This window comes from Canis aureus, chromosome 34 (genome assembly GCF_053574225.1).
Source record: "Canis aureus isolate CA01 chromosome 34, VMU_Caureus_v.1.0, whole genome shotgun sequence".
NCBI classification, from domain to species: Eukaryota; Metazoa; Chordata; class Mammalia; order Carnivora; family Canidae; genus Canis; species Canis aureus.
This window is the reverse complement of record NC_135644.1, coordinates 17,563,849-17,588,419: the sequence shown is the minus strand read 5'-3', so window position 1 is coordinate 17,588,419 and position 24,571 is coordinate 17,563,849. Positions and strand designations below refer to the sequence as shown.

The following is a 24,571-nucleotide window of genomic DNA, read 5'->3' as shown; positions in this document are numbered from 1 at the left end:
TCAGTTAGCTTGAGCACAAATCGCAGACGGGAGCCCTGCTCCAGCCAACAGTGCCCAGAGGCTTTCTTACCTGCTTCAGGACTCCTCTTGAATGATAATAACTACAAGGATGAGATTCTAGAGAGAATATTTCTTGATATTAAAAAAACCCCTAACATCTGAGCCTCATCATATTTTTTTATTAGTAGCCGCCTTGCTGGTGATGGTCTTAGTCTTATATGTTTTGCCAAAGGGCATCAGAAAAATGCCTTTCAAAATCTTATCATATTGACATGCAGAAGCATCTGAGGATTTTCTGAATTGAATCAACCTGTATGTACTTAAAAGGGGAGCTGTGATTTTTAAAGAGGACTGATTTTTAATTACTTGGAAACTGTATGAATTAACATGATTTCCAAAATCAACAGCCTAAGACTTTGATTTTATCACTCAAGAAATAAATCCTCAACAGATGGTCCATGGGAGTGACACAAATGTCCTGGAGATTTTAATCATACTGAAGTGAATTGTAAAGTCCTACAAAGATGAAAAGTATTTTAGAATATGCTCCTAATTGTCACAGCCACTTAGGAAATCATTTAGTACAAGTTAACAAACAATACAATAAATATACCGTGAAGCTATATTTTTATAGTGTAACAAGCTACTAGCTGAAAAAAGGCAAACTGAAAAAGCTAGGCAATATCTCAGGACACTCATTAATGACTGATTTTTTTAATGGATTTTACCCATTTGATGTTGAATCAATCAGATACAACATGAGTGACCAAAAAAAAAAAAGTCCTTTTTTTCAAATACGTCACCTTTATATGCTAGAAATATTTGCTCATGACATTTTTCTTTCTTTTTTTTTTTAAGATTTTTTTTTAAATTTATTTATAGAGACAGAGAGAGGGAGAGGCAGACACACAGGCAGAGGAAGAAGCAGGCATCATACAGAGAGCCTGACGTGGGACTCGATCCAGGGTCTCCAGGATCACGCCCCGGCCTGCAGGCGGCGTTAAACCGCTGCGCCACAGGGGCTGCCCTCATGACATTTTTCAAGCCTGTAAGCCACACTAGAGAGACTCAAAGAATCCGTTTATACTCAACATCAACTATTGCTCTATTATTTTCAGATGGTTGAGTCACTTGGTAGCCCCTCATCATCGTCTGGTTACCTCACTGTCTTTGTTCAAATGTTAACCAGGAAATGATCTGTTGCTTTGTCTTCTTATTTATGTAGCCCCCATAACAACCTCTCTTTCTTTTTCATTCTCATTAGTTTCTCTGAGGAACTTGCAGCTCCAAGACTGTGCAAAACTGACTTTCACTTTGTGAGAACTACCTATGACTTGCTGTGGCACAGATGCTTCCCTGCCAGGAATTCAGTAAGGCGTGATAATTTGTTTTCTTGACTCACACACTGACTCAAATATTTATTATGCATGATATTCTGGGGATGTTGGGAAATAGAAAGATGAATTCACCTCATTTCCAGACCTCAAGAAACTTACATCATGTTATGTAGGAAGGAAACGTGCTAAATGCCATAGAACTGCACAGTCCAATAGAATAGCCACTAGTTATTGATTGCTGGCATTTGAATGTGGGTAGTTTGATTTGAGATGTACTGTAAGTATAAAATACACACTGGATTTTGAAGATTCAGTGCAAAAAAAATGCAAAGCATTTCACTAATATTTTTATATTGATTATATGTTGAGGTGACAATATTTTGTATATACTGAGTTAAATAAAATATATAATTAATTTAATCTGTTTATTTGCACTTTTTCTATGTGGCTTCTAGAAAATCTATAATTACATAGGTGGCTAGCATTGATACAGAAGTTTAGAGAGAAGTAGAAGAGTACTTTGTGTGTTGGGGGTGTGGGGAGTACATAGAGGGGAAGATGGTGAGCAGAAAACCACCCAAGAGGAGCCCACACTTGAATAAGCTTCGGCATGTGCAGAGTGGAGCAGAGACCTCAGTCAATAGAGAGGCAATGCTGTGTAAAGGGCAAGGCATAATCTCTGGCTCATATCTCAGCTCCTCTTAGAAGCTGTTGACCTCTCTAACTCTCAATTTCCACATGAAAAAATTGGAGCTAGTGATGCCTATCTCATAAGATTAATCATGAGGATTATAATGAGATAATGTATACAAAGAGTTTAGTATAGTGCATAGAACAAGAAAAAGCACTTAATAAATGGTACCTACATTCACTAGTATATGGAATATCAGCAGGGTTATAGGATGATTTAAAGGATGTTAAAGTGACATTTAACATAAAAGCCATTTACTCAGCTACTGTGCCAGAGATGCCACCATTAAAGTCTTATCTCCCATTTTAAATCATTGCCTATAATTTGAGTGAATCCCAAATTCTATACAACGCATATTCAGGAACAGAGAAAAAAAAGATACATTTTCCAGTTGATTTTCACTGTCCTTATTTCACTACTGACTTTATAATATTTTATAATTTTTTTTGTACAAAGGAGAGGGTTAGAAGTATTAGTAGGCTATTTTCTTTCTTTTCTCTGTTGGTATTTTTTGGTCATTGGGCAATATTCAGTGGCCCACATCTTGCTTCATCAAAGTTATGAATGGAAACTAGAGCAAATTCTAAGAGTGATGCGGTTGCCATTACCTTAGGATGCAAGAGAAAATCAGCATATCCCCCAAGTTCCCATTAAAGTAATCCTTAGAAGGGCTTTATTACAGTCTGATACCTTACTGCACTATTCTGGGAACCTAATGTCAGACCACCATGTGGCAGGTTACTTAGAGAGTAATTGACTAGAGGTCACTTCAATTGCATATAGAAGCTAGCTTCTCTTAAAGACCGGGGCTTACCACAGGATGCTGGGTTGATAGTTAAAAGTATCCCAGAAATGACATTGGCTCTGACAAATATATTCTCTCTCCCACCCTGAGTTTTCAGCTTTAGGAATTTTAAGAGGACCTCTTCTAGAGGGGTAAAATCAAAGTCTATACATGACTCAATTCAAGTCAAACTCTACAGACCTCTGACTTCTACAGTGGGTTCCTGGTACATTTCAACTGTTTTTTTTTTTTTTTTCCCCCTTTGGCTATCTGTTAAGAGAGCCAGAAAAGGGTGTCCATTGAGAACCTTCAATCACCTCAAAGTTGTGCTTAGTAACTATCTTTATTATAATAATTAGCAGTCAGTATTATTGAACACTCATTATTATGCTAAGCATTGTACAATCTATTTCTTTTAATTTTCATAACACCACAATAAATCACTTACTATTACTCCTTACTTTAGTATCTGTTGTTGCTTTACAAAATACCACAAAATTTAGGGGCTTACAAAAACAATAATCCCTTATGATCTCTTAATGGTTTCTATGGGTCTGGAATTCAGATAAAGCATACTGAGTTTGATATATCTCTACACTGTGAAGTCTGGAGTCTCAACTGGAGGACTTGAAGGCTAGGCCCTGGAATCATCCAAAGACACTTTCACTGACATGTCTAGTGGTTGATGTTGGCTATCTGCAAAGATGTTGACTAGGGCACCCACATGTGGCCTGGGCTTCATGGTGACTGGGTTGCAAAGGTAAGTGTCCCACAAAAGAGAGGAGACAGGCAAAGAGAACATGTGGGCATGAGGCAGACCTTACTGCCGCTTATGACTTTACTGGCCCTCACTCACTTCTGCCAAATTCTTTTGGTTGAGGCAATTTCAAAGTTCAGCCCAGATTCAAGGGAAGGGAATACTCAATCTCTAGAAAAATAGAATGTCAATGTCAGTTCGTAAGAACAGCACGTGGGACAGAATATATATTAATGCAGCTGTCTTTGGATGGCTTTTGGGAAATACAACCTGCTACACATCTGTATTTCATACATGAAAAACGGAGGCTTATGGAGAGTAAATTGCTTGTGATAATACAACTAGTAAAAAGAAAAGCCAAGGGAGAAATCTTTTGGTTTCCAGAATCTATTCTTAAAAAAAAAAAAAAAAAAAAAATCACTATGCCAATATATTTCCTACCCCAAATTCTTTCTAGCTTTAAACTTTAAAAAATAAAAGTCTACTTCAAATACACAAATACTTATTTATTTAAACAGTGTGCCACAAATTTCATAAAACTGGAGTGGATGGTAATATGAATTCACAATAATTTTAAAGTCCAAGTTACAAGACCTCAAGGCCTCTCTCTTTTTTTAGAAATATTTCCTTTTCTTCTTACTATTTCTATAGTTCCTAAATATGCCCACCAACTCATCTTTCCTCCAAGCCACTATGTCACAGCTACCAAGTTGTTTCCTCTGCCAATGGTGGGACTTCTGAGAACATCAGTGACAAGGGGGCTGCGTCTTCTCCCTTCACTAGCTGCTGATGGAGACAGAGGGGAGCTGGTTTTGCACAGAGTTGGGAACAATAACCTTGCTCCAGCTATGGGTCCCACTTTGTCATGTTACCTGGGCAGAAGAGCAGTACTGCCTTTCCCAGTTGCAGGGTCACATGAAAGCCTTCCTTTCAACTTAGTCCCCACGTCCTTCTCATTTTTCTGTCACTGATGTTAGTAAAACAAAGCAAAACAACTGCCCTCAGCCACTCCCAAGCCTAGTGCTTTCTAAGTGCAAACAATAATTCAGCCTGGATCTCCAAACTCACTCCTGCAAGGGTTAGAAACATTCACCTTTTTCTTTTCCATGACAAAACTGAAACAAACAAACAAACAAACCATATAGGAAGAAGCACAACTCAATGATAAAATAATTTACACATTGAACATAAACTCTTCAAGGGCTAAACAGAAGTCATCCAATTATTGGGGACTAGATGGTTTCCTGCAAAAACATGTCAAACATAACCAAAAAATGTCTGGTAGACATTTACTTTTTACATATATCTCTCAAAGAACTAGTGAAACAGTTTTCCCAAAACAAGAGAGAGGTGAATCCAAAGACAAATTCTCTAATCAGAGCTGTGAAAAAAAGTTTTCCCAGGCTTCTCTGCACTCCGCCACAATCTGGTCACAGCTATAGTTCTCTTTGCATGAAGGGAAATACTGTCTTAGACATAGGCCAGAAATGGGAGCTCAGTGGTGGGAGAGGTAGCAGAAGGCTTTACGTTCCACAGCTGGCCCTCCCTTTAGGGTATTAAGACAGCAGTAGCAGTAGTAGTAACGAAGCAGAAGAGGAGGGAACTGGGGAGGACGGTAGGCAGGAGGGGAGAAGTAACGTATTGAATTCTTACCAAATACCTGGCACTTTGCTAAATGCATTCATAGAGTTCTCCCAATTGCTCTGTGAAATACCCCTTTGTAAAAATATCCCTTTTTTTTTTTTTCAGATGAGGAAGCTCAGGCTTACAGATAAAGTGAATTATCTAAGGCCATATAACTTGTAAGGAGTTGAAGCTGAGATTCTTACTCAGGCATTATTACTCCTGAATTCTTACACTATTCTTATCAATTGTCTCCTACCCCAAATTAGCTGTTAGCTATTGTTTTTCTAAGAAACCTAATTAGACCAAACTTTATTAAATACCCATCATGTGCATAAATCTTCACTAGGCCTTGGGATGATAGAGATGAAAGAAGAACTAGTCCCTGTGTTGAGGGAACCAGTGGTTTAAAAAAGAAACAATATCCATGGAGAGGGCTCTAAGGGTCTTATGGTAACATCAACTAGAGAAGGATTTGTTCTAACTCTGATGGATCTTTGAAAAATTCCAGAAGTTGATTTTTGAGATGGGAATTAGCTTACATATACAATTTTGACAGATAAAGAAGAAATGGATGGGGTGCTTGGGTGGCTCAGTTGGTTAAGCATCCAAATCTTGATCTCAAGTCAGATCTTGATCTCACAGTTGTGTGTTGTGAGATCAAGTCCCATGCTGGGCTTTTTTAGAAGAAGGAAGAGGAGGAGGAGGAGGAGGAGGAGGAGTAGAAGGAGGGGGAGGAGTAGGAGTAGGACGAGGGGGAGGAGGAGGAGTAGGACGAGGGGGGGGAGGAAGAGGAAGAAGAAGAAGAAGGAGGAGGAAGAGGAGGAGGAGGAGAAAAGGGGGAGGAGGAGGAACAGCAGCAGCACCTGGGTGGCTTAGTCAGTTAAGTGTTTGCCTTCAGCTTAGGTCATGATGCCAGGGTCCTGGGATCAAGCCCCATGTGGGGCTCCTTGCTCAGTGGGGAGCCTGCTTCTCCCTCTCTCTCTCCCTCTGCCTGCCATACTCCCTCTCTGTGTCAAATAAATAAAATCTTAAAAAAAAAAATAAACAAGAAAGGGAAAGGCATTCTAAACAGGGGAAATGATATAAGGAAGAATAATTTAAAAAGAAGGGCTAGGGGCACCTGGGTGGCTCAGTGGTTGAGCGTCTGCCTTCGGCTAAGGTTGTGATCCTGGGGCCCTGGGATCTAGTCCTGCATTGGGCTCCCTGCATGGAGCCTGCTTCTCTCTCTATGTCTCTGCCTCTCTCTGTGTCTCTCATGAATAAATAAATAAAAGAAGGGCTTGTACAAATACATGGCATGAGAGAAGATGACTGGGTCATCAGGGAATGGGTAAAAAGTTAGATGGTTTGGGTGAGACCCTCAAAGATGGATTAGGAAAAGAGAGATGGAAAAAAAAAAAAAAAAAGGAAAAGAGATGAGAAGCGGTTGTGATGGGCCCTGATTGCACAAAAGAGGCTGGATTTTTCCTACTGCCAAGGAGAATCATGCAGAGCCTTTTGTACAGAGGACTGGAAGAATTATATGGGTGTTTCAGATACCAGGCAGCTTCTGTAACTCCTCTGATGGGTAAGACTTCTGGATGCACCTTGCAAACTGCCACGCTGGTTGGGATAGCCTATAGGGAAGGCTACATGCATTGGGCAGAAATCCATGGAAAACTTGTCTTTCATCTCCAGGTTTTTATTCTGTTTCCTTGAGTTAGATTTTTGTGGCTTTGTCTTTCAGAGGGCTCTCACTAATGGCACAGGAAAAGAAAGGCTGAGATTTGCACTAAAATTCTCAACCAGAGGCCAAATGTTGACCATTGGCAGTCATTTCTGGAAGGGACAAAGGTTTGCAAGGTGGAAGGACATGTGTGGGAGGAGAGTAAATCTGCCCCTTGCCTGAAGGGGACCTGGGGAAGGATGGGGGTGGAAGTAGGTTACTTCACAAAGGTATGTATGGCCTTATCCCTTGGCCTTTGCAATAGCATTTGTTCATCTTTTTTAGTCTTAAAGAATTGAAATGAATTCCCTTTATTTGAAGCATAAGCTGCAAAGTTTTTCTAAATGATTTGTTATTCTTTTTTGATGCTGAGGAGATTTTCCTCACTGAGCTCTATGAAGAGTTGAGGCCTAGTTAATCACCATTTCTCAGAATGGTGTGGAGTCCAGAAAATTGATGTCTGCAATGACCACATTATCTTTTTACCTTGGCAAATCTTAGAAAGCCTGAGCAAATGACTCTATTTGTGCTTCCTGCTAGGATAGAATAGTTGAAATCAGATCTCACAAGGAGATAATGCAAGCATTCTACTGCATGAAAATTTTTTTCAAATTCACTACAATTGACAAATGGTCTAATTCTACTTGAGCTGCTATGTTTCCCCTTGAGTAGCTCTAGCATGAAGCTTGAAAGTTAGTCCATAGGTCAAAAGATTTTTTTGGTTGGACCCTGAATAGAAGGCGAAGAAAACCATATCCAAAAATTTAAGTAAGTTAAGACTAATTGAGGACATAATACATACATGCATACCTGTGTAAGCTGTTCACCAACCAACAGGATAAACTTCTTGGTTTTGCAGCCCAAACAAAGAGAAGAGAAGCAGCAGAAGTACAGGTGTACATTAGGACACAGGTGGGCCTAAGGGCCAGGGGATGGTGACCTACCCAGGAGACCTAGACTTCCTATTTAAGAAGTGCCTCAAATTTAGACATTTAACTTCATCAAATACAGGTCAAAAATAGCATAATATCTAGAGTTCTAAAGTTTCGCTGACAGTGAAGAGAAGAGACATTCCTTGTTGGCCTTTAGCATATGTGCCAGACTATATGGCTCACGTTTTTTTGAGAATTTTTTTTAAAGATTTACTTACTTATTTTATTTATTTTTTTTAAAGATTTTTATTTATTTATTTATTTATTCATAGCGATGCAGAGAGAGAGAGAGAGAGAGGCAGAGACACAGGCAGAGGGAGAAGCAGGCTCCACACAGAGAGCCAGACGTGGGACTCGATCCAGGGTCTCCAGGATCACGCCCTTGGCTGCAGGCGGCGCTAAACACTGCGCCACCAGGGCTGCCCCTACTTACTTATTTTAAAAAGAGAGAGAGAGAGCAAGAGAGCGAGTGCAGGGAGGGGGATAACGAGGGGGAGAGAGAAACCTAAACAGACTCCTCACTGAACTTGGGGCTGATGTGGGGCTCAATCTCAGGACCCTGAGTCAGATGCTCAAGCCCCTGAATTCATGGGTTTTAAACAGATTCTACAATTATCTTGTGGTGGTAATATTATATTGCATGGTGTTTGTGCATGTTAATAATGCTAATTTGAAAGTTTCTAACAATGTCAATGCTGCAGTTGTGTAGAGCCATTTTGTTATTGTTACTTATTTTAATGTATTGGGAGCCTCAAGGTATTGAAGTGAGCAGAACCTCACCTGAGCCCCGTGGGCCCTGAGTATGGGGAACCTAAGGAGGTTCCCCTATTTGTTCCCTTGGTCCCAGTCATAGAAGAAAATACCTGCAGGGGTCCACAGTTCAGCACACATGAACAGGACTTAGTGTCAGTACGTAAGCCTGCCATTTCAGGTCCTGTTGTCATCACTGAGCTGTCCATCTTCCCTGAAGCACTCCGTAGCATGTTCTCATTCCCATAGTATTTAAGGGTTGGTCTACGAGTATTCAGGAAATCTACTAGAAATGAGCCTCTATGTGGTAGAGACACTACAGGTGAGGGTTGAACTGAGAACATTCTAGCCCAGGAGAATGAATAACACTGCAAGTCCTGCCAAGTGCTCAACTTCGACTAAGTTTTCTTTGATTCTGGTCAAACTTGCCTAAGCAGACAGCTTCAGTGCAAAGGTTTGTGTGTTCAGGTGACTCTAGGTCCACACACAATTACCTTGATTAAATACGTGAATTCTGCATTGCCCACACAGGATTTCCAGCTCCTTTCCTGACCGAGGCTCCAGAATAAATCTTCTTTTGATTGTTAGGGAGAAGTTAGTTGGGCATTAAAAAAAAAAATCTTCCATAATGATTTATTGCCCAGCCTTATGGTGCCAAAGGGTTGCTCAAGGCATGGGGCAGAGCTGTAAGGCAGCCAAGGCCCTCCTCTCCCAGAGCCCATGTGCTCGAGGTGAGAAGACAGTAACAACTCAGTAAATAAGTAAACCCACAAGATGATTTCAGATGGTCCCAAGTGATGTGACGGCAATAAAGTGGGGCCAGGGGCGTTTGATACAGGGATTGGGCAGCTATTTCAGATTGTGTGGTCAGAGCTGGCTACCAGAGGAAATGACATTTGAGCTGAAGATATGTACCTACACTGAGAGCTGTAATTGTGCCCCGTAGCTATATGGAGCTACTAGATTCAAGAAGAATTCCAAGAGGAATGCTAATTACCTGGATAACACTCAAGTATTTTGCTTAACATAGCCAGTCTTGTATATGGTTAGTTATTTCTCAGTTCAACCAACATTCTCTGAGGACATTGACTTTTATTTTTCTGGAAAGGGCAGGCTGGCTGCTCCTGGTGGTTGAGAGCTAGCTAGAATTATCCCGTGTTAATTACAACCCTTCTCCTCCTTCATTTTTTATTGTTATAATGATTTTTTTTTTTCCTGGAAGGTTCTTTTGTTTGAGGGATGATGACATCAATGAAACTGATTTCACAAACCACCATGAAAATCTGCTTTACTGTGACATCTAAAGTTTTCTCTTTGTCCACTGCTACAGCCTGTGAGTAGGAGAAATACCCACAAAGTGGATGTTGACTCAGTAGCAATGAGTGCCCCACTGCTATTTAAAGATGCAGGGCATTTCTGAGCTTTCCATAAGGGAATAATTAAATCACTGCAGGTAACAAAGAATTAATTTTGAGGGATATTAAGCACCCTTAATTAGCACATTTGAGTTTCGTTTCCCCACAGGGAAAATATTCTCATGGCAACTTGCCATGTCAAAGCTTCTAAAACTTCTCCCAAAACTTAGAGCTGAAGTCCATTTTACAATGCAAATGAGGACTGCACAAATCTTTTAAGCCAAATCATTCCTAAGCATTTAGGTTCCAGGGCCTTGGATTTTGTGAATAATTCTGCGGCAACCACTGGGGAGGCCTTCTAAAAAATACATAACTGGTAAATTCAGAGTACCTAAATCTTCTAATAACTCACATTTGTGCAGAGGGTTTTGTTTTTGGTTTGGGGCTTTTTTTTTGGGCAGAATTTTGAAGCTTGTTTTTTTTTTTTTCTCCCTGAATTCTGACTCTGCTATATTTTAATCGCATTTTAAAGTTTAAGTGAATTTAGAGATCATAAAAATTCAAGACAAATAGAAACATCTCAGCCTAGACACATCAATCACATGGAGCTGATTCCTTACAACATAACATGCAATTAGGGCAGCAGAAGGTATTGCAGTTTATTGGTCTCAAATTCAATTAGATGAGATCGATTAATTCCTTGGGATATTTACGACATGCTTCTCTTATCTAGGCATCAGTGCTACACCAAATTTAATTTAACAATAAAAGAGGACTGATCTGTTTTATTATTATGTAGGTTTATATACACACATTTTTAATTTTAGGGGGAAGACTTTTAAAAATACATGTACTTTCCAAATATGAGCATTGTAGAGTTTAATGTATGTTAATGATTGCCAGGTAATGATTATTTTATTTTATTTTCATTTTTTAAAAAAGATTTTACTTATTTATTTTTGAGAGACACAGAGAGGCAGAGACACAGGCAGAGGGAGAAGCAGGCTCCATGCAGGGAGCCTGATGCAGGACTCGATCCCAGCACCGCAGGATCACATCCTGGCCTGAAGGTAGACACTCAACCACTGAGCCAACCAGGCATCCTGGTAATGATTATTTCAGACGTGGACATGAACATTTGCTTTAGATGAACTTCTAAAGGCAAAGCTAAATAATGAACAAGGACTGCAAGTGAAAGTTACCTTTGAAATTCTATCCTATTTCTTAGATCTGCACATGGGAATGAACTTAAACTCGAACAACTAATGAGAGAAAGGAAGAACAATCATTTTAGGTAGTATCAGTTCTCAAATAGTATATAATGGAGTGATTTCTTTTTCTAAAAGATATTCATTCATTCATTCATTCATTCATTCATTTATTTATTTATGAGAGACACAGAGAGAGAGGCAGAGACACAGGCAGAAGGAGAAGCAGGCTCCCCTCCTGGAGCAGATGTGGAACTCGATCCTGGGACCCCGCGTTCACAGCCTGGGCCGAAGGCAAGTGCTAAACCACTGAGCCACTCAGGCTGCCCAATGGAGTGATTTCTAATGTCTAATTTCTCACTAGTAAAAATATCAGAGAATAATGTTCGCAAAGCGCTAGGGAGAAAAACTGATAACTAATAGATACTGCCAATTTAACCATGTGGCCTAAGTTCTTTGATTTTATTTTTTGATAGGATCCTGCAGGCAGCTACCAACATCTTCCCACATGGTCCTCTGAACACTTCAGGACTTACAGGATGAAGCAAGAAGTGATTAATTTCTTTAAACTTCTAAATTTCTCTTTCTAACATTTGAACGTGCTTCTCCCAACAGTAATCACCTCCTGCTTTTTCCTTTTCTTCATTTTTTCTCTTCATTCCTTCTTCCTTCTACTCCTCAAGAGCGTAGGTGTTTAAGACCAAAAGAGGGGCAGTCCTGGTGGCGCAGCGGTTTGGCGCCTGCCTTCGGCCCAGGGTGCGATCCTGGGGTCCTGGGATCGAGTCCCACGTTGGGCTTCCTGCATGGAGCCTGCTTCTTAAAAAAAAAAAAAAAAAAAAAGACCAAGAGGTCCTAAAATATTAGTGCACTGACTAGCATCTTTTCCTAACTGAAGAAACTTCTTAGGGCAAGGCAGATTCTGGTTTCATCCTTGCCCCTCTCTCCATAGCGCTTTTTGCGAATTCCGGAATATTAAAGGAATCTAGAGGACATTAATTTCCAAGTCAGTTTCAGAGAGGGAGAAGTCTTCCAACATTTGTAACGGGTAGACTTCTGCGTGAGCACTTCCTAAGACAGGAAGTTCACTGCTTGATGAAGCTGCTGGTTCATCTTTTTCTTCAGCTTTGCAGCATTTCTTCTGTGGAGATGAAATCAGCTTTACAGGTATCTTAGCATATTGTCCCAAGTTCTGTCCTATGGATCTGCACAGGTCAAGTCAAATCACCCCCCCACACCCCCCCGACAGCCCTTCCACTACTGGAACACAGATATTAGGTCTGTCAACAACTACCCCCCGCCCCACCAACGCTACCCCACGGTGACTGGAATAGAGCTGCCTATACCTGCTCCACACACTCCACTAAAATTCCAGTTTCTTGCATCTCTAGAGATTTTTTTTTTAATTTTTTTTTAATTTTTATTTATTTATGATAGTCACACAGAGAGAGAGAGAGACAGAGACAAAGGCAGAGGGAGAAGCAGGCTCCATGCACCGGGAGCCCCACATGGGATTCGATCCCGGGTCTCCAGGATCGTGTCCTGGGCCAAAGGCAGGCGCTAAACCGCTGCACCACTCAGGGATCCCGGATCTCTAGAGATTTAAAATCCATCTCCACAATTTTTCAAATTCTCTTCAGTTTATATCCTCTGGCTTCCTTGTTTGTAGAAGCTTCTTGGACCAAAACCTAGTCTCCTTACAAGTTTCCACAAAATGTCACCAGTTTTAAGCAGTTTGGGTCTCATGTTTATGGCAGCAGCAAAATCATCCTGAGGAGTCACACAGCAGAGGGCATGGGCTTCTGAACCCTCCCTCTATTCCCCTGTCCTTCCACTTCTTATGTTGTCCTCCCCCTCATCTGCTGGTCTGCTGAGTGACAGTCAATTCTACTAATCCAGAATACAAAAAATTTAGCCTCCCTTGAAGGTAGATTATCTCAACAGAGTCTGTTCCTTCCTTGAAACAGTGAAGTTTTCACTGTTGTTACAGTACATAATAATATTAACTGCCTGTATTGAAATGTTGAACACTTTACATGATCTCATTTCAATTTTATATTAACCCCATGTGGTAGATCCTTGGCTCATGTGAAGAATCTAAGGTTTCAAGAGGTCAAGTAATTTTTCTAAGGAAAACGTGGCTATTATTGGCCAAGCTAGCATTTAAGCTTACTTTTCTTTCAACCCCAAAGTTAGTATACCTTAAATATATATTAAATGACTCTTCAAGATTTCCATACCCATTATCATCTTGATTATTAGTCTCTGGATAAATTCTAATTTTTACAAAAAAAAAAAAAAGTCATTCCTTTTAAAATATGGCCTCCTAAAATACATTTAGTCCTCCAGATGTGGAGATAAGGAAGTAACTTAAATTCATTGTTTTTAACAAAACAAATAGCACAACATAAAAGCAAAAAATAAGAAGGAAAATGAGAATTTGAAAGCCTGTACCATCTCTGGTCTACCCTTTTTTCTTTCATCTGGACTGTTCCTTCCATTTTGTTACCTATCTGGCCCCTAAAGACATTTGCATTTGTAATCCCTATTTTTTTTTAAATAAAATTGTATAGTCTTGCCTTACATCGTGGATCTCATAGTTATAGCTGTAATGCTTCTCAAAGCAACTCAATGGGACTATGTATATAGTTCATGCTAACTCCTAACCCTGCTGTGGAATGAATATGAATGGCTTGCCCTCTAAAACTACTGTTTGACAAGAAGTAATTTAGGTAATAAGTGCATCTAGCTAACCACTCAGCCTCTCCATCTAACATGGCCATTCTGTTCTCTGCTTGTCTTTACATTTTAAATTTTATTCAAGAAGCTATATGCTATAAGGCTATTCATGTTCTGCAGAATTCATGAAGATTGTAGGATTTAAACTTCAAGAGTTTTAATTTTTCCTGTGTGTATACAGCTGACAAATAATTCCTATGATGCCTACTGTTAAAAATTTTTTTCAGGGATATCTGGTCACTCCTTATATGCCTAAATGGAAAAAGTACCAAATTCTCCATAAATCACTAGGCAAGTGTTTGATCATTCTGTAGGCAAGTTAATTATTTTTTTAATTGTTGTTGTTCCCAGAGGCCAGAAATGCCTGGGTGACATGGAATTTCACTCAGAGGTTTTCCTAATGCCTTTCTATGTGATGAGTTAAATAGAGTGCTGTGTTTTGTTCAAGGTGATGTAACTAGATACGAGTCTTGTCCCTGAGTTAAGGTTCATCTAACCAACAGAAAAAATACTATCCCTATTTTACAAATTTGAAACCTAAGGAGATTTTGCTACACTCTTCAAGATAATGACTTCATTAAAGGATTTTCTAATCGTCATAGGTTTGCGAAAATGGTATGTGTCAGTTTGTTAAATAGTGAGCTTCCTATCATTAAAGATGTTTAATCATGGTTTGGATGGGCACAGAGAGTGAACTGTATTCATTGGCATAAGAAGCCACTTCCAACTCTGAATTTCTGTTTCCGTATAAAGTCAATAATTTCAAGCAATATTTTAGGTTGCTTGTTCCTCTCACAAATTGAGACGACTGGTTGAGGTCTATGTTTCTCCTCGATTACAAAAACCTTTGTATAGTAGAAAGCAGAAGTCAAGGTTTCTGGCAAGTAAATCGGAAGCCTTGCCCCCTAATGCTGTTTGTCTGTATGAACACTTAGAAAATGGTTGACTATACCTAGTAGACAACATCTATAAAGGTATAGACATATAACTAAGGTGAATATAATTCCTAAGTAGAAGTTCAGAGTCAGAAAATCTGGTTGTTTCTCACTTTTCTTTTGTTAGTTTCACAGCACATTTGTCATGCTTAAAATGTTAGTGGGATGCTGACATAACACTAGTAACTTAAAGAAAATTTTCAAGAGGGAAAATTAACATTTAAATGGATTTTGATTATTACAGAGAAGACAGAAAATCCAGCCAGCGATTTGGTTTAGCTAGGAATACAAGACTAATTGATGCTTGTCAGTACTGGAAAAGGTTTTCCAGAGATGGGAACTGTCAAGGTAGGGGAGGGAGGAGAAAGATCTTCAGACTTGTAGTACTTGACATGCTTGTAGAAAAGACTGTGAATATGTGAGGGAGCAGTCTTACCGGAAACCTTCTAGAAAATAAAGTATATTTAATTCCTGTCCAGCTTACTTACCCTAACTAATACCTCCCATGTTGTGAGGTAAACACTCTTATCCTTTTCTCAAGATCCTCAGGGATGTTGAGTTTACTGCATTGCTACGGGTGACTTGCACACCATGGGGATGAATCCTACTGCTTCTTGTCCAACCCTCTCCCCAAATACGATGTAAATGAAAGCCCGGGAGACTTCTCTCTGGACAGCAGAAAATGAGTGTAGATTTAGGATAGTTTTGCCAACCACAGTAAGAAGGTTATATATTCATGAGAAATGATTGCAGTAATAAAATCTGGCAATATTTCCATATTATTCCCAATGAAAACCAGCTTTCTTTAAAATTAATGAGTTGAGTGTTTGATTGAATGCCTACCTTTAGCATTATTTTGTGTTTTTAGCAATAAATGAATTTTTCTGTATCTTTTAAAAAACCTACAGTAATTGAACATGTATTATGTACTAGGCATCATACTAAATAGTTATTTATATGATATGATCCCGGAAAAAATAGATTCTTACTAAATTAAGTAGGACTATTCCTTGGCCTCATACTGAAGGCCATTTGTAATCTAGCTTCTCAGCTATATTTTGTGTGTCAGCAAATCCTCCTCACTTTTTTCTTGTGGTCATACCTTTTTAAACCTCCTCATTCTTTGAAGTCTGGTTCCATTTCTGCCTCTTCCTCAAAGCTTTCCTTGACCTCTTCAACACAGAATGTTTCCTTGCTCCCTTGAGCTGGAAGTCCTTGTTATCTGCAATACATGGATACTTAATCATATATCATCCACTGCCTTAATGAATAGTGCTGGTGCGTAAGCTATCTGGGTTTTCATGTAAGTACATCCTGCTACCCAAGTAGATTTTACATTCTTTTTGTAGAGCAAGTCCTATAGTTTTGTGTTAAACCATTTACGATGGAAATTCAACTAAACTGGCTATTCTTCTGCATCTAAGAGGGGAATCAAATATATGTAGAAGGGTTAAGACCTGGGTGTGTGCCTAAGAATGAGAGGTAATGCTTAGCTTTGTTGATATTTCCCAGTTGCCTGGAAAAAAGAGGGTTAATCTCATATGATGTTTCATATTCAGGACCTGAAGTACGCTTGCCTAATATGTAATGTAGGCAGTGTTACCCTCCTGCAGCCCCCAAAAACTTTTTCCACCTTTTCTATTTCCTTATCTCTTCTATTTACAGACTGACGATTGGCTTTTTCATTGAACTACAAACATGTCTGATAAATAAATTGTATTTTAGTTTCCTGGGGCAACAATTAGAAGTCTTTTCTGCACAGGTAAAGTAGCCTCCTTGGGAGGTGTCTTTCTTGAGACTAACCTTCCCCTGGGGGCTGAACTGAGGTCACCACAGTGTTAAAGACGTGTACTCTTAGAATAATGTTTCAGAGGGTGGGACTCCTTTGGATTAAAATCACAGCAAGCCAACCAAAAAGGGGAATTCACCATGAAGGTACGAGACTGCCTCATGGAACCTAAAGATGAGAAAATAGTTGGTCTTCAGGTACCACGTGGAAATACGTCTCTTACCCTTAGTTAATTCTACAGGTCTGCTTTGTTCCTTTTCCTTGGTGCCCACTAGCTTCCATTTTTTTGAATTCATATGATAAAACACAGGGCTTGAAACTTCTGAGTTTGAAATCCTAGAGTTCAAGTTACAGAAACAAACTGCCTGTCTTGCTCCACGCCCCAATACCTGAAGAAGGAGTCTAATTATAATCTTGGGCCAAGAGTTCATCTCTGGACCAATAAAATATGGTCAGACATGCAACAGCATTTTACTTTATTGTATTTCTAGGGTGATCATTTGGATAGAGGGTGGTAGGACGTGCCTCATGCCCGAAGGAGATAAACTAGACAGATAAAAGAGTAGAGGTTTGCTACACTGCACATGTACAGAGAGGTGAAGGGTTTACAAGCCCCTTGTTATCTCATGTGAGCCTCAAGACAGTAGAGTAACACAGGCAAGACAGCCACTATTGGTACACAACGTAGACATTAACATTTTACATTCTAAGGGCATTAACATGGTTTTTAGAAACTAAGTGACTTGTGCAAGGTTCACAAATAAGTAGTAAATTATCTTTCCACTGTTCAACAAACTTATCTTTCTAAATGTTCCTCAAATCCCAGCACCTTCTCAAAGGTTACAAATAGGAGAATAACACTAACTTAGCTTGTCTTCTCTAGAAAAAAAAGAGCAGTTCCAGGGAAGTATAATTTCAGGGAAGTAGGAATGAGGGAAAAGAAGAGTAAGAGAAAAAAAGGAATCATAAGGGAGTGAATTAGCGAGCCGCCCACAGTTTTGAAATAAGCTGATTGTGTATCGCAGGATATTTTCAGAGAGGCTGTGTGAAGCTACCATATGTATCCCATGGGCAGAGGACAGAAACGAATAAAAGTTCATCCACTAGATTCTACTACCTTTGGTCAAAGTTCAGGTTCCAGGGCGCTAACTTACCAACACTTCCTGTTGTATGCTTGGGGACACAGCATAATCTGCTGGACGCAGAGAAGTCCTAGGGTAGAAGGAAAGATACTATCAGGTCATATGTGAAAGTGACAGGAAGGATGAGAGGCAGCGATGGAGGGAGTTGCTCTGGCTCAGCAGACCAGGTTCCACCATGACCTGATCTTCTGCCACAAAGATGTCAAGTGACCTTAGTAACCTCCTCTCTGTGGCCTACAAGAATGCAGTTGATGCCAAGGCATCATCCTGGGGGACCATCAGTAACACCTGAGCAACTGGCAGCACGGTCTCACGTGGGAATGGTGAGACCTACTCCTTGATGAAGACTCACTTCAAGGACACCTCTCCTGCACGACTCCAGATTTGATAGATTCCATCTTTATGTCCACACTATTCCTCACATGAGTATACACATATTTAATATAATTATTTATTCAGGGCAGCCCGGGGGGCTCAGCGGTTTAGCGCCACTTTCAGTCCAGGGCCTGATCCTGGAGTCCTGAGATCGAGTCCCATGTCGGGCTCCCTGCATAGAGCCTGTTTCTCCCTCTGCCTCTCTCTCTGTGTGTGTGTGTGTGTGTGTGTGTGTGTCTATGGATAAATAAATAAAATCTTTTAAAAAATTATTTATTCATATTTTTTTCTCCTAGGAAGGATTTTTATGCAATTGAATAATGTTGATTCATTAATTCAATAGTGTACTGAATACCTACTATGTGCTGGGCACTATTTTAAGGGCTAGGGATAGAATAGTGATAGACACAAATCTTTGACTTTTTGAAGCTTACATTTTAGCCTGCATCTGTATATTTGAGACTAAGAAAGAAATAGGTAAAATATATGTTGTGTTAGTGACACATGCGTTGGATGAAAACAAAGAGGAAAGTTAGATTAAGGAAGAACAGAGGTGGGGAGTGAGGGTTGGGCATTAACTAGTGTGGCCAGGGAAGGCTTCATGGAGTAACACTATGGCAAGAGTACGTATGGATATCTGGGCGGTGGGGGGTGGAGTGAATTGCAGAGAGAGAAAATCAAGTGCAAAAGCACTGAGACATGCTGGATGTACTCCAGGGCCAGGGAGACCAGGGTGACCAAAGCAGAGCAAGGGAGAGGCAAATGAGAGGGAAGAGAGTAGATGAGGTCAGAGAATTAATATGGAGCCTAATATCTTGGGGCATAGAAATATCTTTAGCTTTCACTTAGAGAGGGATGGGGAAGCAGTAGGGCTTTAAGCACAGACGTGAGCTGACTTCCCTTTCAACAGGATCACTCTGGCTGAGTAGATTGTACAGGGACGCGAGCTGAAGCTGGGAGTTAGGAGGCTACTGGTGTAACTCAGGTGGGCAGTGTTGATTGTTTGGACCACGATGGCCGCAGAAGAGGTGATGAGAGATGGTGTGATTCCACGTTAAAGTGGAGCCGATAGGATTTATAATGGATAAGGAAAGACACCTGAGGAGATTAGATCATTACTCAATCATTAGGAAGATGATTCCAGGTTTTTGGCCTGAGCCAAGATGACAAGAGGAAAAGATTTTAGAAGGAGTATTAGTAGTTTGGAGAGGAAGTGGCCCCTAGACATCTAAGTGGAGCTGTTGAATTGATAGTGGATTTAGGAGACTGAAATTCAAGGAGGAGTTCATGGTTAGAGAGATGAATAGGGAACCATCAGTATGACGCTGAAGGCCATGGGACTGGATAAGATCATCAAGTGAATAAACGTAGCTAGCAAAGAGAGGGGGACAAAAGACTGACTCAGACCACTCCACTCCGATGGATTAGGAAGGTGAGGAGGACCAAAAAGCCTACTCAGCATACCTGGCCATGAAGTAGGAGGAAAACCAGAAGAATGTGGTTTCTGGAAGCCAAGACAAGGAGGTGTTTCAAGAGGCCGGGATGGAACCACTTGGCGAAATGTTGCTGATAGTGGTGTCGAGAAGTGACTTTTGGGTGTAGCAGCACGGAGGTCATTGCTGAGCTCAAGCAGTTCAGCACAGTAGAGAGGGGGCGAATGCCCACAGGGAAGTTCAAAAGAGAATGGCGGGGAGAGAAATTGGAAGGAATAAATTATAGGCAATCCTTTAGAGTTTTGCTTCAAAAGGAAGGGGTGAAAAGAGGGTGTTGGTTGGTGGGGTAGGGAATGAAGTGCGTGTTCAGGGCCTGTTTATGTGCCTCTTGGAAGTGTGCACTGCAGCTTACTGGCAGAACCAGGCAGAAAAGGAATGAGTGTGAGAAAAATGAACAAAATACCCCTAGCACCAGGTCTGCATGGGCCACTGAACTGAACTGACCCACACGGTTTACTGTGTCAAGGAGAATAGGTCCTGGGCGAGGGAAGGTGCCTGGGCCAGGCCGTGCAGACCTAACACCCTCAAGGTTTCAGATTCATTTTTTTTTAATTTTTATTTATTTATGATAGTCACAGAGAGAGAGAGAGAGAGAGAGAGAGAGAGGCAGAGACACAGGCAGAGGGAGAAGCAGGCTCCACGCACCGGGGGCCCGATGTGGGATTCGATCCCGGGTCTCCAGGATCGCGCCCTGGGCCAAAGGCAGGCGCTAAACCGCTGCGCCACCCGGGGATCCCAAGGTTTCAGATTCAAAAGGTGGAAAGAATCAGCTGAGTGGAGGTCTCTACTGATGCACGTGAAGCCAGCGTGCGGTCTGGTGGCATTTAGGGAGAGGTTCCTTTAGCGTGGCAGCTTTACAGAAATGTGAGTTGCTATCCTCCTCCTCCTCATTAGCAAACAGCACCTAAGTGCCTAATTCCACGTCCCGCCTCATACATTAGAGGGCCTTGTCCCCTGGGGCGGGGACTGGTGTAGTGATGCGCAGTAGTAAAAGGGGCCTCTCCCTCTGTCCCTCATGAATCAATAAATAAGATCTTTAAAAAAAGATCGGGAAGGTCAGGGATGGGGAAAAGGCAGGGATGCCTCTCGCCAAGCATCCCGCCCCAGTTCCCGGTCTGCAGCCCGCCTGCCCGAGCGCGGGAGCGCAGGACTCTCTCCGCCACCTCTTCCTCCCCGCTCCTCGCCCCCGGCTGCCGAGTCTCCGGCCCCGACCCGCACCTGCCTCCGCAGCAGCGCCTGCGGGCGCGCGGGAAGCCGAGTCCCGAAGGTCCCGCGGGGGCAGGCGGCGGCGTTCTGGGCATGTGCGGGCGGCGGCGGCGGCGGGGGGGGGGGGGGGGGGCGGGGGCGCTGCCCCGGGTCGCGGGTCCCCGCGCGGAGCGGAGCGCGGCGGGCGCAGGCCGGGCGGCCGCGGGGGAGCCGAGCTCGTGCGCCGCGCGCCCGGGGCGTGGGCGAGCCGGCCGCGTGGGCCTCCTGCCCGGCGCGGCGCGGGCCAATCAGCGCGGCCGCCGGCTGCCACGTGACGGGCGGGGCGGCGCCTTCCCGCGCGGCCCGAGGGGGGAGCGCCGGGGCTCGCCGCGAGCCTCCGAGAGCAGCGGGCGCGGCGGCGGCGGCGGCGGCACAGGCACAGGCACAGGCACAGGCTCGGCCGGCCGCGCGCATCCCCGGCGCCCGGCGCGGCGGCAGGCAGGCTCGGGGCCGCGGCGCCCCGGAGCGGAGCGGACAAAGCAAGATGGCAGGGATCCTCGCCTGGTTCTGGAACGAGAGGTTCTGGCTCCCGCACAATGTCACCTGGGCGGACCTGAAGAGCACGGAGGAGGCCACCTTCCCGCAGGCTGAGGACCTGTACCTCGCCTTCCCGCTGGCCTTCTGCATCTTCATGGTGCGGCTCCTCTTCGAGAGGTAAGCGGGGCCGAGCGCGCCTCCCTCCCTCCGTCCCTCGCTCCCTCCCCTCCCCCGACACGCGCACACGCGCACTCGCACGCTCGCCGCTCCCCACCTTTGTGCTCGTCGCCGGCGGACGTCCTGCGGGGGGCGCCCGGGGAGAGGGCGCGGAGCCCCCCGACCCCACGACGGCCCGGAGCGCTGCGGCGCGGGGCGGGCGCGGGGACCCGCGGGGCCGGGGGCTGCCGGGGGCTGCCGGGGGCTGCTCGCTCGCGCCGGAGACGCCGAGGCTTTGTGCGGGGCCCGCGGCCCGGGGAGGCGGGGACTTTGCGGGCGTCCAGCAGCCGGTGGCCGGCGGCTCTCTGCACGGGAGCCCGCCGCCGTGAGACGGAGAGATGCTTCCTATGAATAACCGTGAACTCCGGGGCTGTACCTGACGCCCTGAAACAGCCCACGGAACTGCTGTCTATTGTTCGTACCGTAGGATTTCCGGATTGGGGATGAGCAGCTCCACGGCGTCCTGGCCAAACTTGCGTGAACTCTTCTTGAAAGCAGTCTCAGTCGCAAAACTAGGTTTTCCGTGCCGTGCACTCCCCGGGAGCTGTGGGAGCAAAACCGGGACAGCGGCACATGCTTGTGTCTGTCCCTCAGCTGAAGACCTGTCCTCCCGCTTCCCCTCCTCTTCCAGCCGCCCCCCCCCGCCCCCCATCGGTGGAGGCTGAATTTCTTAGATCACAGAGTTCAGACTCCCATTTACCACGCCTGCTCCACCTCTCTTGCCCTGCCCCCAACGCACCTTGGTTTTGTTTCTTAAGCTTTTGCTGTTATTTTGTTTGCTGTTTCTGTTTGCCTAAAACCGCGGTCGCGGAGGCCGGAATTTGCCTTTCGTGGCATTTGTTGCTGGAAATGGCAACAGAAAAAAGCTTCATGGGAGCAAAAAGTATTTTTTTTTTTTTTTTGGTCAAGGAAGGTGTGTTTTTCAATGGGCAGTGTTGATGCTTCCGAACTAAGCTGTTCACATGCAGAGATTGAAATGCACAAAGGAAACAGACTTAAGAACCTATTTTAAAACGATTGAAATGCAGCGCGGGTACTTCATTGATCCTAACCAGTGCTGACTCTTATTGTGGAAAAGTGGGTGTGTTTGCAGCTTACACTTGCTTCTAGAGCAAATGTTGACTTACAGAAAATAGGAATACATTATCTAACTTTGCAGTCTCTCCAAAAACAGCCTCTCAGGAACAGCAGGTTGTTGTGTTGATACTTGGTAGGGACTCCACACACAGTTGCCTAAGGACAAGTGATCAATTCTGGCTGGGCTCGCTTGCAGTCAGCTAATGCACTTGAAAAGGTGTGTAGCCTCACGTTTTGGATAACAAAAGCATGCAAAAAGCTGACTCCAAGCTATTCATTAGGTTGGAAAAAAGGTAAACTCACCTTTGTACTTTGTACTTTATCTGCCATAAAAAACACTTAAAAACGAATGTCATTTAAGTCGAAAACTGGAAGTTTGTCATTTCTCTTCCTGAACATTTTTTTTCCTTCCTTCGCGCAATCCCATGACCTAGAGTTCATACAAAGGGTCAGCTGCTTTTTCAACTCTCAGTTACATGAATGTCCTCGTGGTCCTATGGAGAGATTTTCAGTTTCTTTCAGGCCATGGATTCAAGTAGAAGTGAATGTAATGGCCTGTATGGAAACTCCCAAGTTTGTGATTAATGTTCAGAATGATAATCCACTATGGCCCATATACCACAGGATGCTACTGACTTTTGGAAGGGTGTCTACTTTGTTTCTTCTTGCGGTAGTGACAGCTCTGTCTTGAACCATTCAGACTCCCTGGAGTCTGAAAATCCAAGTGTACAGTTGTATCCGGAATTACAAGTTCTGCGTGTTTCTCTTCTTCTCACACCTAAACAACACATTCTGGCATCCAACCTGTGGCCTTCATCTCAGCATCCATCAAGGACCTGAGCTTGAATCAGCTGATACTGTTATTGATACCACTCCCTCTTGGAACCCTTTTAAATGTTGTTCTTAAATCTTTCTTTTGTGATAGTCTGCAATGTAGAGGATGACTTAAAGAAGCCTGTTTTGAGTCCCTTTGTAAACTGAAATGCTTTTGTGATCGAAATAATTCCCTGTTCTTTTTCTAAAAAAAAAAAAAATATTTTTCATTTTTGGGATACGTGGCTGGCTCGGTCGGAGAAGCATGCAAGTCTTGATCTTGGGGTTGTGAGTTTGAGCCCACATTGGGTGTAGTGATCACTTAAATAGATATTTTAAAAATGTATTTTTCATTTTTACTTTTTTAGGATTCTATTTTTTCTGTAGTTCTGTTGTCATTTGTTTCAAAGCTGAGAACACATCTACGAAATACTTCATTATCCAAGATCTTTATTTCCATTAAATGAAGTCTATAATGCCTTTGTTGAGGCTCAAATTGTGAATTTGAATACCTTCTTAGTCTTGTTTTTCTCTTTATAAAGAGAGGAACTAAGGGACGCCTGCATGGCTCTATTGGCCTCTGCTTTCGGCTGGGGTCATGATCCCAGGATGGGATTGAGCCCTGCATCCAGCTCTCTCTGCTCAGCAGGGAGCCTGCTTCTCCCTCTCGCTTTGCCTGCTGCTCTGCCTACTTGTACACATACTCTCTCTGTGTCAAATAAATAAAAATCTTAAAAAAAAAAAGAAACATTAAAGAACGGACTGGATTGAGCTTTGCTCCATTGAACAGGCTTATTTTTTTGTTTGCACTCCACTGTTGGGGTGTTGACAGTGGAGGCATTGGTGGCCAGAATGATGCTGTGTTATAGGACCATATGGGCAACAATATGGACGCCCAGCATGGTTGGTTAAAAATGGAGCAGTCTAAATTCAGTGACTTTTGGCTGAGTTTGTGAACAGCCCAAAGCTTGGTGGTTTGTAGCGTAGCCTTTATACTGTACTTAACTCTGGGTGGGATGGGAAAGGCCACTATAGATATTGATTGACAAAGTGAAATGTCTGTTGTTAAAAACAAAAACCGAAAACCAAAAACAAAACTTCCTAGTTTCTCCTAGAAAGATAATTGTA

At 42.8% G+C, this 24,571-nt stretch overlaps 2 protein-coding genes across 6 annotated transcripts in view; one reads left to right on the top strand and one right to left on the bottom strand.

The window, feature by feature from the left end:
* The window catches only part of LOC144304932 (uncharacterized), a 118,859-nt gene extending 96,604 nt beyond the window's left edge, over positions 1-22,255 (bottom strand). Inside the window, exons 1-5 of one of the 4 annotated variants that reach the window (XR_013371934.1) lie at positions 21,976-22,255; positions 17,760-17,817; positions 15,919-16,038; positions 15,305-15,484; positions 11,287-12,283 (exon numbers count right to left, since the gene is read on the bottom strand). Coding sequence is in view for 1 of the 4 variants with exons in the window: in XM_077883583.1 (XP_077739709.1) it covers positions 17,760-17,817; positions 21,976-22,205 (288 nt within the window). In the remaining 3 variants the exon portion in view is untranslated. Of the gene's footprint in view, positions 1-11,286; positions 12,284-15,304; positions 15,485-15,918; positions 16,039-17,759; positions 17,818-21,975 lie in introns of those variants that run through there. The other 3 variants (XR_013371933.1, XR_013371935.1, XM_077883583.1) reach the window with 3 other exon arrangements.
* The window catches only part of CERS6 (ceramide synthase 6), a 301,903-nt gene continuing 298,547 nt past the window's right edge, over positions 21,216-24,571 (top strand). The window contains exon 1 of one of the 2 annotated variants that reach the window (XM_077883581.1): positions 21,216-21,514. In XM_077883581.1, the coding sequence (XP_077739707.1) occupies positions 21,345-21,514 (170 nt within the window). In that variant the 5' untranslated portion in view covers positions 21,216-21,344. The remainder of the gene's footprint in view (positions 21,515-24,571) is intronic. The other variant, XM_077883582.1, reaches the window with a different exon arrangement.